We start from the raw sequence: 13,135 nt of genomic DNA, 5'->3' as shown, positions 1-13,135 counted from the left end.
TTTTTACAATGTACAGTAACTCAAAGCAGCCGTACACAGATAAAGCTGTTATAAGGTTGTATAAATAAAAGTATGAATTTATTGTCTATAGGTTTGTTCGTTAGAATTGTTTATCTATCTTGTGTATATATATTTGTATAGGAAAAGTGCAAACTGGGCCCTGGACAAAATTCTGAGCCAGATGAAGGCCCTAGTATGAGTGCCAGTCATAAGAAAGTGAAATTGGTTATCTTTTATTAGGATTTACTTGAACTGGGGACGGGAAAAATTAAGTACAGATCACAAGGAAACAATGTTTTTCAAGATCACGATAAGACAACTTGTATAGTCGAGATCACGACAAAACAACTTTTGTTATATCGTGTTCGCGAGGAACCGACTTTTATGTCGAGTTAATACGTTTTTTAATTAAGTATCCATGATGGTGGCGCAGCAGTAGCTCTACTCAGTAGCTCAGTAGATATCGAGAAAACTATTAAAATAATATAATTCATGGCCTCTTAGGTATAAAAAAAACAACACAAAGATGATATACTGTATATGCACTCTGTTAGGCTACAGTGTGTTATTTCTGTTACACCTTTTGGTTGGTTGTGTGCTGTGGGGTTTTTATTTTATATGTCAAAAATTGGCCATGCCTTAAAAAAACGTTAAAAAACTCTGGACTGGTAAAGAGAATTACTGTATGGTGCAGACCACAAAATCTCTGACAAAGTGCATTACTTTATTAGATTTTTGCAGTTTTTTTTTACCTTCGATAAAACAACATAAAACACCATCATTAAGACAATTTTTGGGTGTTTTACCACAAATGATTAATGTATTTGAATAATAGTGAGGGGCAAATGAATAACAGGCCTGACGCTGACGTTCATTATTTACAGTTCATGTGAATTTACTGTTTCTTTTCTGCCTTCTCCAAGAAGCGCTGCACGTTTTTAAGAGTGTCCTGTAGATCCGTATACTTCGCCAGCCTGCACGCCTCGTCCAACCTGGCCCAGCGGTAGTCTCGGTGCTCGTCCGACAGTTTGACCTTCGTGCCTGGTTCACGAAGTTCCGCGAGCCAATAGACGACCTCCTTTTCCTTCCCCCGCACTTGATAATGCAAACTCTGCAGAAAGCCGTCGACCACACGTAAGTGCTCTTCACTGAATCCCGCCTCCTCTTGGGTCTCTCTCCATGCGGTGGTCAGGTCGTCCTCTCCAGGATCAACGTGACCTAAAAGATACAACAGATAGATAAAGAGTCGAAGAAACAAAGTGTCACTTTATCATTCTTTTATTTCATAATTATAAAAAAACAAAACAAAAACAAAACACTAGCTGCCTGACCAAAACCAAAGCAATCTACAAGGAGCGTTCAAGTCAAACCGGGACTTTTAATGTTACAGGTAAGCCTGTTACTGCTAGGTGGCGCACATGTCGCGGGACAGACCACTAATCAAGATGGCAAACAACAGTGTCCACTCAGTTTCCTCTCATCGGAATTTGTTGTATAAACTCAAATGTCCCGGTTTGACTTGAACTCCCCTCATATTAATTCACCATACAAGAATTAAGGGGAACCTTTGGGTGGAGTCCAGTGGTGTTCTCCATAAGACGTTTGAAGGAGGAGGTACTCGATGTTCCCTGGGAAAGGATGTTGTACCAGGCGGCGGAAGATTATAAAGCCACAAGCTCGGAGTGTCATGATCTGAGGAAAAGCATTGTTAATCATTTGTTTGGAGGAAAATACACACACTGGATTGAAAGTGTTTTCCCCAAAAAACAAAGCCTCAAATCCCTGAACCCTAACGGCAAGAAGGTGAACCTTGACCGACCAGGAAGTCCATACCAAATTTATCTGATTACTGGGAAGTTGGATGTTGAATATGATGTGTTTTTTGGTTTATGAAGCCCAGGAATATGCCACAAAGAATATGATTGACCTTCTTTCAACAGTTTAAAGAAATATTTAACTGCCTTAAAAACCTGCCTCTTCCAGTGGGTTATTCTTTATCTTGTGCCTTGTGGGATCAATAAAGTCTGTCTGTCTGCCTCTCAGTCTGTCTGTCTTTCTCTTAAACCACTTACCTTAAATGACATACTATGTTACTTAGCCAACATGAACTCCCACAGAGCAGGTAAAAAGTCATTCAACTGGAGATCTTTTCAGCACATTTGTAGATTTGTTAGCAATAAAACTACATGTTACAGGTAGAAATCATGTCCTGGAAAAATAAAAACAGTGGGTTGCCTGAACTGAACATCATTGGATATGGATCATCATAAACCAATATAAAGTTGAAACCTCTCACCAGGATACTGTAGAAATATACCTGGGAAAATTGGCATTACATTACATCTTATATTTATGGCATTTTTGCAGACACTTATACAGCTAAGCAATTGAGGATTAAGGGTCTTGCTCAACGGCCCAGCAGTAACAGCTTGGAGATGCTGGGATTTGAACCTATGACCTTCCAATCAGTAAAACATCTTATCTATTTATATATACCACAACGCTGCTTTATTCACAGTATGCTTGCATAGGTTTTTCCTTTCATCACACTTATCATTAATGTTGTTTCACTTTTGTAATATGGGTCACCAAGAAGAGGATGGGCTCCTTTTGAGTTTGGTTCCTCGCAAGGTTTCTCTCGCATGGGTCCCATCTCTAATGGGTTGGTCCTGGCTTGGGCATAGAGATCCTATAGATCCTTAAATCTACCTTCAGATCTTTTGTACTACTTTATAACAATCAAAAGCCTTTTCTCAATGACAAGTCAATCAAACCGTTGCCTGTCAAATAAAGCTGCTTCTAGGCTGCTGAGGGTGAATCTGATCTGTCAAGATCTCTTGCAAACCCAAATATACTACAAGAAAACATCTCACACTAAATGGATCTTGAATTATAACTCATCAGACTATTGTTTATTCATACAGACTCCTGTAAACAAACATTTTGCATAGCTGGACACTGGTCTATTTTGCTCATTAGTATTTAAGATCTGGTGTACTCATAGTCTCGTTTTGGGAATATATGACTATATGTTAGTTTACTTACGTCAAAGCAGAGTCAATGAATTAGATCCGATACACAGATTTCCTAGTTCACGCACTAAAACGCGTTTAGGAAATCTACTTCCTGGTTGGAAACTGCCATCTGCGCAAATTCTGTGATGTGTTGATGCGCACCAGTGCTTTATTTCCTCTCGTATGCGCAAATGAGTGGCATATGTCGTCAGATACAAAATTGTATCTTTTTTTTTTTCTTTATTATTTTAAAATTTTTATTATGGTGTTTTAATGGTGTGATTGTAATGTGTGCAAATTTGTGTGGATAAAAGTCTAAGAAAAGATGCAAAGCATGAAAGTTTTCTTTAAGTTTCACTTTCTCCACCATTCACCATTTTTCATCATAAAACCATTTTACATTTTATCTATAATAAATAAAAAGTGATACCAGCTGCCTAATAATGTTTTCATGAAATGCCAAAATAAATAAGTTATTAATTATTATTATTATTATGACTTATTCAGATTTAATTCATGCCTGGAAGAAGTGTGTATTTGATGGAGGGCCAAAAATCAATGATCCATTGTACCAAACAGATTAAAATTAAAGTTGGCATATTTTGCCTCTCATTTATGATGTCATATCATTTAAAAGTAAATAGAAAACACAAATCGGTCATCTGCCTAGTTAATGCAGTTTTATGTTCGGAGTTCTAGTTCAGTGAAAATTATAGTACACTAATAAACAAAGCAGGAAAATTTCACTTGTTACACATATAACTGCACTTTTTTCCCCCATATACCATTTTCCAGCTAAACCAACTGTCTCTCAATGCTTTCATGAAATGTTACATTTATTATTATAAGCTATGAAATAGTATTACTACTTATTCACTTCTAATTGATGTCTTGAAGAAGTGCTCATTTCTGAGGTGCCCAAACTTTTCCTACGAAGCGCCAAACATCTTAGGTATAGTTTATGAATTGAAAACTTACCAATCATGGGTTCAAGACACCTGTCATTCAAGATATACAGAAAGTCTTTTTCTTTTCTTTTCTTTATTTCTTTATTAATGTATTTTATTTTTGATTAAGCAATTAACCATATACAAACAACGTGGCAATAACAAGTACAATTTATATTACAATACACAGAACAGGTGCATGAAAATACAAATATATACACATATTTAGGGGAAAAAGAAAAAAAATTGATAAATAAATACAATTTATAATAATAATAATAGTAATAATAATAAAATTACATTTTATAATAGTAATAAAAATAAACAGGGCTATGGTTTATTCTTTAAATCATATTTTTCAATTAAGGACAAAAGATTAATTGCATTTTTTTTCAAATCACTTTAGGGGCTTTTGTGAAAGAATTAAACTCATTATAAAATGCAAAAAAACGTTGGTTTCACTTTCAAGTATTTCGATTTGTGTATATAAAATCTATAAAATTATTGTTTATTACAAGTCAAAGATAATGTCCTTCACAGTGAAATTTCTTAGATGGGAAACCTTTGGGTAAAGCCAGTTATGGATATCAGACAATAATGCATCTGAAGTACAAAAGGAGAAAGTTGGAACGTATGTGTAAAAGTGTACAAACTAATCTTTATGTCATGATATACTGCAGCATCTCCAAAATCAATGGATTTATTCCAGTTTCTCCTCGCTTGCCAATGTTTACTTCTGTTATTTTCTTATATTTGAAGGTGCATTAATCAAAATAAAAAAATAGTTTAAAGTAAACAGAGAACTTGTACATTTTAATGGATAATAGATCTAAAATGCACACATACACACAAGATTATGGCGTATACATTTTTCTGGATGTGCATACGTGTTAAACCCTCTGTGTTAAAGCAAGATTACGTCAGACAGGCGAAGGAGGGTGATCTGCAGAGCTGATAGGGCTAACTGCTCTTCACCAGGCTGCTCTGATAACAGCTGCTTTAGACCAGCCGAGGGTCCACTTACATTCATCCTTCAGTGATACAACAGGCAGTGAACCAGTTACAGGTAAAAACTCAAGACCCAATAAGAACCTATTATTCTTAATTAATAGAAAATTCTAACCAATGCTGCAAATTATTTTTGTTTTGATTTTTCAAGCCGTGCAAATTTCAGATCTTTCCTTTTAAACAGGGTGTGGAAAATACTTCAGTCTTCACTTTGCTACAACATGTAAGTATTATTTTGCTATTGAATTTGCATACTCTTAAATTCAAGAATAATTTCCAATAATTTTTTTTGCTGTACATTTTCTTTACTTCCAATTAAGTATGATTTCTCATTATTTCTTAATTCTATCTATAGGCTCAAACTTACATATAAAATGATAAAACCTCAATAAAATATAAAGATTACTTTTTTTTTTACCTGTACTGCTTCTATTCCCAGGTGAACACCATAAATAACTTCTCATAAGAACATCTTGTAAAAATAAAAAATTATAATGTATATAAAATATATTATATATGTATATATTTGTTGCTTGTGGTTTATTATTGTATGTATACATACTTAATTTGAGCTGTTTTGTTACAAATAATACTAAACACAATGATATACCATATTTTAAAAACCCTATATTACTATATTATTTATATTAAATGATCTTTCTATGATTTTTCTATCAAGTGCATTGCAAATCTCTGAGCTTGGAGTCTGAACTGCTATGGAAAGTGGAAAGTAAATTCAGTGTGTTTGGATAATTGATCGCAAAGCACTAGTCAAGTCGATTATTTCAGTTGTGAATGAAAATACCTCATGTCTTTGTAGGAACTCTATTTTATTTAAATTCAGGTAAACTCTAATCTAGTCTCTGCCGTATCCTTCTTTATCTCATTCCATCGCTCACTAAAAATAATATATATCTGGTAAAAATGAATATATGAGCATTCCAGGTACTAGGCAACCATGAAATCTGGCAAAACTTCGAGTTTTGAGAAAATTATTGTAGTGTAGAGTGTAAAGTAGTGTAGCGTTCAATCATGAACTCCATTATATTGCAATACACAAAATCTACATGTACGTTTATGAATGCCTTTTCTAATTTTCCTGAAAAAGCGTTAGAAATAGGTGAGATCTTCTGAACAGACGCTCTGACATCATGTCCAAAGAGGAAACTGTCGAATCCGGGAAACCGTTTTTAGTGGGGAACAAGAAAGACCTCATCGAGACCAAACGCACGAGCATCACCGTGGGTGAGAGGGTCCTACTTATCATTCACCATGAGGGAGTTTTCTATGCTTTGGACCAGCATTGCTATCGTGAGTACATCTTAAAGTAAAAATTCTCATATTTGTATCACCATACTATTTCTTACTCCCTAATTAATGGAATGAACCCAAATCTAAAGAAAAATTTTAATGAACAATGAATGAGTTGAATGCTTTACACCGACCTATACTGTGTGTATATATATGTGTGTGTGTGTGTGTGTGTGTGTGTGTGTATATATATATATATATATATATATATATATATATATATATATATATATATATATATATACATGTTGCTCCCTGTAGAATTGTGTGTTTCAGCTTGAACGAGATTAGAATATAAATTGAGGGTGAGTGGATAAGAAAAAAAATCCTATAATTCCAAGTCGGTGTTACTTTAATAAGCAAAATAAGTACATTTTGATCCGAATCAGAATCAGAAATATCTTTATTACCAAGTATGTTTACACACACAAGGAATTTGACTTGGCAGCAGGAGCTTCCAGTGCAGGAGAAGTACAGACATAATGAAACACAATAGTAAACCAGACAATTAAATAATGTAATATATAAAGAGTAAAAATAGTGTTTAAATAAATGTACAGATGTTATTTACATAATGGACAATGTGTAGTTATGAATATTTTAAGTGTTTATGCTGAGTATAGACTTCTGAAAAAAGTTGAACCAGAAGGTGTATAGGGTGCAAAGTGATTTTCTTAGCTCTTTTCTCCACTCTGGATGAGTAAAGATCCTGAAGATTGGGCAGTGGGGCACCAATAATCTTCTCAGTAGTCCTGACCTGCACCTGACCTGTAGTCTCTTGATGTCTGATTTGGTAGCCGAACCAAACCAGACAATTATAGATCTACACAGGACAGACTCAATGATGACCGAGTAGGATTCTTTCAGCAGTTCCTGTACCAGGTTGAATTTCCTCAGTTGACGAAGGAAGTACAACCTCTGCTGGGCCTTTTTAGCATTGGAGTCAATGTTATTGTCCCACTTCAGGTCCTGAGAGATGGTGGTACCCAGAAACCTGAATGGCTCCACTGTTGTTACATTGCTGTTCATGCTGGTGAGTGGGGGGAGTGCTGGGGGATTTCTCCTGAAGTCCACGATCATCTCCACTGTTTTGAGCATGTTGAGAAACATCAGTAAGATGCAAATGGAAATCCAAAATATTGTTCTCAACCTGTTCTTAAGAAATAACCATCAAATCTTTGCCTATTTTTTTAACTTTAAAAGACAGATTTTTGTTTTAAAGTAAAATACTGTAGATTTCGCTTTTGAGTACTTATGAGTACTTATTTATGAGGTTGTTCTCATAAGGTTTACTGTATGACAAATTTTTTGACAGATGGTTTTGTTAATCACTAGAGCCTTAAGGATGTTTCTGCATGCTATACCACAATATTGGGTCACCCTAGGTCACCCTCAGGTCCAAGGTGTGTTATGGAAAGAAACATTTTTTAAATGTTTTTCGAGGCTTAGAGGCAAAGTGAAAAGAGAAGACCGTGAATAGAGGCTCTTGGGAACCCAGCTGAGGTGTTTTCATTTTTTAGAGAAAAGTGCAAGCCTTCAGAGTCTCCCTGATATCTATATATTTTTTCTCTTTTTTTCCCTTTTCATATTTTATAACCTAATATAAACCCGTGCAAACTTCTCACAGATGTAATTACTGTTGGGGATAGTTTTAGGAATACTGCAGAACACTTACAGATGTTTTTATAATGTTATTATCTGTACATTTGTAAGCATTACGTGAGAAAAAATCCAGAAGTGGTTAGTTTCTCATATACCACAGTTGTTCGCTAATGATTAAGTGTTTATAATTTATTAATAAAGGCAAGTTGTGACTTCTTTATGGACTAATGGACTATTTAATGGACTATTTTTAGTTCCATTAATTGTAAACCTAGATAAGAATAAATATAGATATTAAACAACACATGTTTTCTGAAATATGTTTATTATTAGACCAAAGTTGCCCAAACTAGGGTCTGTAAGCAAGAATTGGCCCATGGTAACCTTGATTTGGCCCACAATGCTATATATGAGATAAAAAAAAAAAAAGCCACTGACTCAGATTTTTGTTTCTAATTTAACATATTTACTTGTATTGTTAAGCTGTAAAAATATGAATCGAAATTAAATGTACAGAAGTGAATTTTGCCCATTTTGATAAGTATTGTTTAGAGCATGAATAGCTGTATTGAACTCTATTGTTTTATACATGAGATTGAAAACATAGTTTTAGGAGAAAACATAGTTTTCATTGTACTATCAATTTTACTGAACTAGAAAACTTTGAAAACAAAGCTACATTAGTTGAGTAGATTACAGAATCATGTTTTCTATTTATCTACTTTTAAATATTATGAAATCATAAATGAGGGGGGAAAATGCCATTTACATTTTAATACAAATACATTTTGGTATGGCACAATATTTTCCCTTCATAGAAAAAGGTTTGGGCACCTGTTGATGTGTCCACCATATGAGTTCCAATGGTTCCAGTATTAATAAATATTTCAGCAATCAGGCATTGGTTTAGAGTTTTTGGTATGTCAGACCTCAAAAATACACATGGTCTTTGTCTTTTTAATTCATATTTCTCTCTTCTTAACAGATGCAGGCGGCTCTTTGCTGAATGGAGATATTGAGGTGAGTTTTTAATGAGCATAGGTTACTTTTAAATGTCAAAATCTAATCAAGTCAGAATGGTTCATTTAGAATTTGTGTTTTAATAAAGAATTCATAAATTTTTTTTTATAACACAGGAACTGGACAACAGGCTTTGCATCGTGTGCCCCAAACACAAGTACAAGATCAGCCTGAAAAATGGCGAAGGCATTTACAATGCCACTAATCCAAAAGAGAAAGACAAGCCACCATGCTGGAAGTCTAAAGGCATAAAGCAACGAGTGCACAAGGTGACCGAGGTGGACGGGAAAGTCTTCTTGACACTGTCTGAAACCCCCGGGTGGATCGAGTCGGACTATTATCAGTCTGAAAAGGGCAGAGCAGATCTAAAGCTAGAGATGGATTTAGAGACGAATAAATCAGCAAAAAGCTAATTGACTGGATCAACCAATGAGAGGAAAGTTTTGAAATGCATGAAGAAAATGTGTGAGGAAAAAAAAACAGATATTGAATGCTAGCTATTTTATAGATTTTTTTCTCTTTTTTTTTTAAAGATTGTTGGCACTCTTTAAGCATTCAGATACACTTTATGAACAAACATTTGTGTACTATAAGAATTCTATGTCATTTCTGAACATCTCATTCTACATTTATTCCCATTTGCTCTTATAATAACCTCCACTCTTCTGGAAGACGTTCCACTAGAATTTGTATTTTACTTGTGAATATTTGTGGTCATTCACCTACAAGGCCATTAGTAAAATCAGGTACCGATGTAGGTGAGGTGAGAAGACCTGGAGTGCAGTCAGCATTCATATTTATTCCGAAAGTGTTCAGTAGGGTTGATGTCAGAACTCTACAGCAGGAGATCTTCCACTCCAACACATGTAAAGCATATCTTTATGGAGCTGGTTTTGTGCACAGGGTCATTGTCATGCTGGAACAGGTTTGGATCTTCTAGTTGAAGTAAGGAGAAAATTTAGACATCCTATACAATTGTGTGCCTCCAGCTTTGTGGTTACAGTTTGGAGAAGAAGCACATATAAACAACATGGATAAATGAAGTAGTATTGAGCGTTTGCGAAATTAACACCCTAGGTAGCCTCTTTTTTTCTTTTAGAAAAACACGCTTCTTTTAAAAATGCCAAACAAACATCTCCTGGCAGTAAACTTCTATTCATCAATAATGTCATCCTAGGATAATAAGAGTAATTAGCCACGAGAGGTAAATATGAATCTGCCACTTTTTTCAAGCTCAAAATACTTCATTTCTATTCCAGGAACTTGTAATGACTTCTTGCAAACTCTATTCCCAGTCACCATTCTGAGCTACTCAACTGTGTTCTTGAAGTAATCGTGTGTCACAGCTTCTTACATAACGTGTGTATGTTTAACATCAACATCTGTTCCAGGGTGAATTATTTAATAAATTTTGAGTGAAGGAATCGCTTTTATTTCTGGTGTTCGGTACAGAGATACACTGTCGAACAGCACAAGGAGAAACTCAAGGACACAGTCCAGTTTTATTCTGATTGCTACTTGGTTCCAGACTGAGCGATTCCACGAGTGATATATTTTAGTATCAAATCCTAGTCTTTCACCTTCACAAAGTCTTTTGCACTGTAGCGTTCCTTCCAGCGACGCCATGCTCTTGGGTCCGTATTTTATCGATGGGACTCAAGACACTGGTGCAATAACTTCCAAAATATTCACAGAGAAGAATGTATTGGCTTTACAGTTAGTCATTTATTTTGAAAAGATTTACAGTGCACTTATAAAAAGTAATACAGGTCGTCCTTTACTTACGATGGAGATACGTTACGAAGACCCCATCGTAAGTCAAAAATATCGTAAGTCGAAGATGGTGCTACGACCGTGACAGTCTTTCCTGCTTCATGCTGATTTATCATTTTCATTTTCTGCTGATTTGTTTGAAACAGAAAAAAAATACACACTAACACCTAAACACCTTTACGCCGTCGACTGCCTGCGGCATCTCACAGGGCGAGAGATATGCTCATCCCAACTGCGCTACTGCATGTGCCTGTTGCGTGAAATTTTTTATATTTTTACAATTTTGTCGTATTGCTATCTTCATTGTAAGATCGAAAAATCGTACAATCCATTGTAACTCGGGGACCACCTGTATACATTTATACTCACCATAGGTTCATTTAATACAAGTTTCCAATCAGCCAATCATGTAGCAGTAGTTTAATGCGTAAAATCATGCAAATACTGGCCATGAGTTTCAGTTAATGTTCACATCAAACATCAGGATGGGTAAAAATTGGTCTCATTTGCTTGACAATGACATGGTTGCTGGTCTCAGTAGGTCTGGTTTGAGTATTTCAGGAAAAAAAAGTTCAAATGAATTGAATTTTGTTTTATCTCTATAGTGGTTTTCACAATTGACTGTTTCAAAGGCAGCTTTTACAGAACGTAGGAATTATAAAAGACTGTGGCAAGAAAAAAATCCCTTAGATGGTATGAGGAAGAAACCTTGAGAGGAACCAGACTCCAATGGTGGAAGAAGTACACAAACCATGTACTTATGTTAAAGTAGAGATACACTCTGTAAAATATGACCAAAGTCCAAATATCCAAAGAACTATGATTTATTATGGCTATAATGTTCCTATTATTATTATTGTCACATTGCTTACTCTTAGCACATTCATCTATTTATAGATTGATATTAATGAGTCAAACACTCATTTATATTTATTCATATTATCATTAACCTCAAAACCTTCTTTTCAACTATTTAAAAAAAAATTGCGCAAAAAAGCCCACGGGTTCGACACAAGTTCGAGTCTGGAGATTCTTCCATCAATTATTCCTCTCTTAATATTCTGCATGCTGAACTGTATGTTCGTGGTCAGTAGATACCAATGAAAATAAGTTAAAAACAGAGCTCGCGCTCTACCCTGATTGATGGCTTGCTGTATGCTTGACGAGTTTTTGACAAGTTTTTATCCACTCATAAATAAAAATAAACGACTGATTTTGCAAAATGTATTTGAGTAAACAGTAAGATATTTGAAATGTAGTGACGCTAAAGTAAAAGTCACCTCAAATAAAAATACATCAGTAAAGTACAGATGTGTAAAAAAGTTACTTAAGTACAGGAATGCATTACATTTACTTTGTTAATGTCCACTACTTCCAGACTCAAAGAGGAACCCATCCTCATTTGGGTGACACCAATGTGATATAAATCATTAAATCTTTACAAACACCAGAGCGTGAGAAATATCATGAGTGTGTGATTATGAGTAATGTTCTTTCTACAGACCAGTCAGCTGGAGTTGTGGAACCAGGTGCTCCTGAGCAACTTATAAATTAGCTCAACATCTGAGAACATTATAGATTCAACACCAACTCCTCCATGCCCGAACATTTAAATGTTCATTAGTCTCAGAAGACTTTGGCCAGACATGTTTGGACTAATATGGTAACTTAAATGGTGAACATTAAACATCTCAGTTCTGACAACACATAAAAGCTTGAGTCAGATGGTCCGCAAAAGCAGTCTTTTACTCCTCTCAGCCAAAAAGTGACACCGGCTCATATGTAATACATTGGAAATGGAATGTATCATTGATTTCTCTTTATGCTGGTTAACAACCAGGGACATTGATTTGTATTATTGAGTCAAAAAAACTATGATTAATTTCTTGTTCTGGTTGTGCTGGATTTCCTATCCTGCAACCCAACAGTGAATAATTCCAAGCACAGTTTGAGTGATAATGGCCTTTTTTTTCTTCCTGTGGAGTGGGAGAGTTTAGTGGGTTGGGGAACGCTGTGAGAAGGACGCGAATGTGCTCTGATGCAGAAATCAGGCCACTCTTCACACTAACCCTTTATGCTCTCCTAAAAGTGACCACTAAAAGGCCTATCAATTCTAATTACAGATGCAGTGCATTGTTCATCAAATCTAACTAACTGCTCATGACTTTCAAATGCATTTGGATCGCTTAGCAGGAACAAACTGTTGAATAAACATTAAACATGAATCCTCATCAAAAAGGCACTCTTATTCATTCAAAATCTGTAATTTACCTTACATTAACATTTGGTTTATCTTTTCTGATTTTTTTTGCAAACAGTTCTTATTTTGGGTATAATATTGGATAATATTCTTATTAGATTTGTTCTATAAGAATTTTAGGGTGGTGCCTGTTTTGTTTTATTAACTAAAACAATAACGATATGACCAACCAGGCTTGCACCAGATGTTTCGTTTCTCTA

General features: G+C 35.1%; 2 protein-coding genes across 2 annotated transcripts; one reads left to right on the top strand and one right to left on the bottom strand.

Moving 5' to 3' along the window:
- Positions 1–703: 703 nt before the first annotated feature.
- Positions 704–3,189, bottom strand: nudt2 (nudix (nucleoside diphosphate linked moiety X)-type motif 2). The gene is made up of 3 exons (XM_046867719.1): positions 3,046–3,189; positions 1,566–1,692; positions 704–1,218 (listed from the first exon to the last, which is right to left on the bottom strand). Exons 2-3 carry the CDS (start codon positions 1,687–1,689, stop codon positions 896–898), a joined length of 447 nt encoding a protein of 148 aa, XP_046723675.1. The 5' UTR covers positions 1,690–1,692; positions 3,046–3,189; the 3' UTR covers positions 704–895.
- Positions 3,190–4,952: 1,763 nt separating this feature from the next.
- rfesd (Rieske (Fe-S) domain containing) lies at positions 4,953–9,534 on the top strand. The gene is made up of 5 exons (XM_046868243.1): positions 4,953–5,027; positions 5,154–5,192; positions 6,078–6,280; positions 8,868–8,902; positions 9,019–9,534. Exons 3-5 carry the CDS (start codon positions 6,121–6,123, stop codon positions 9,313–9,315), a joined length of 492 nt encoding a protein of 163 aa, XP_046724199.1. The 5' UTR covers positions 4,953–5,027; positions 5,154–5,192; positions 6,078–6,120; the 3' UTR covers positions 9,316–9,534.
- Positions 9,535–13,135: the final 3,601 nt, after the last annotated feature.

Source organism: Silurus meridionalis, chromosome 15, assembly GCF_014805685.1.
Source record: "Silurus meridionalis isolate SWU-2019-XX chromosome 15, ASM1480568v1, whole genome shotgun sequence".
Lineage (NCBI taxonomy): Eukaryota > Metazoa > Chordata > Actinopteri > Siluriformes > Siluridae > Silurus > Silurus meridionalis.
This window is presented reverse-complemented; position numbering and strand designations above follow the sequence as displayed.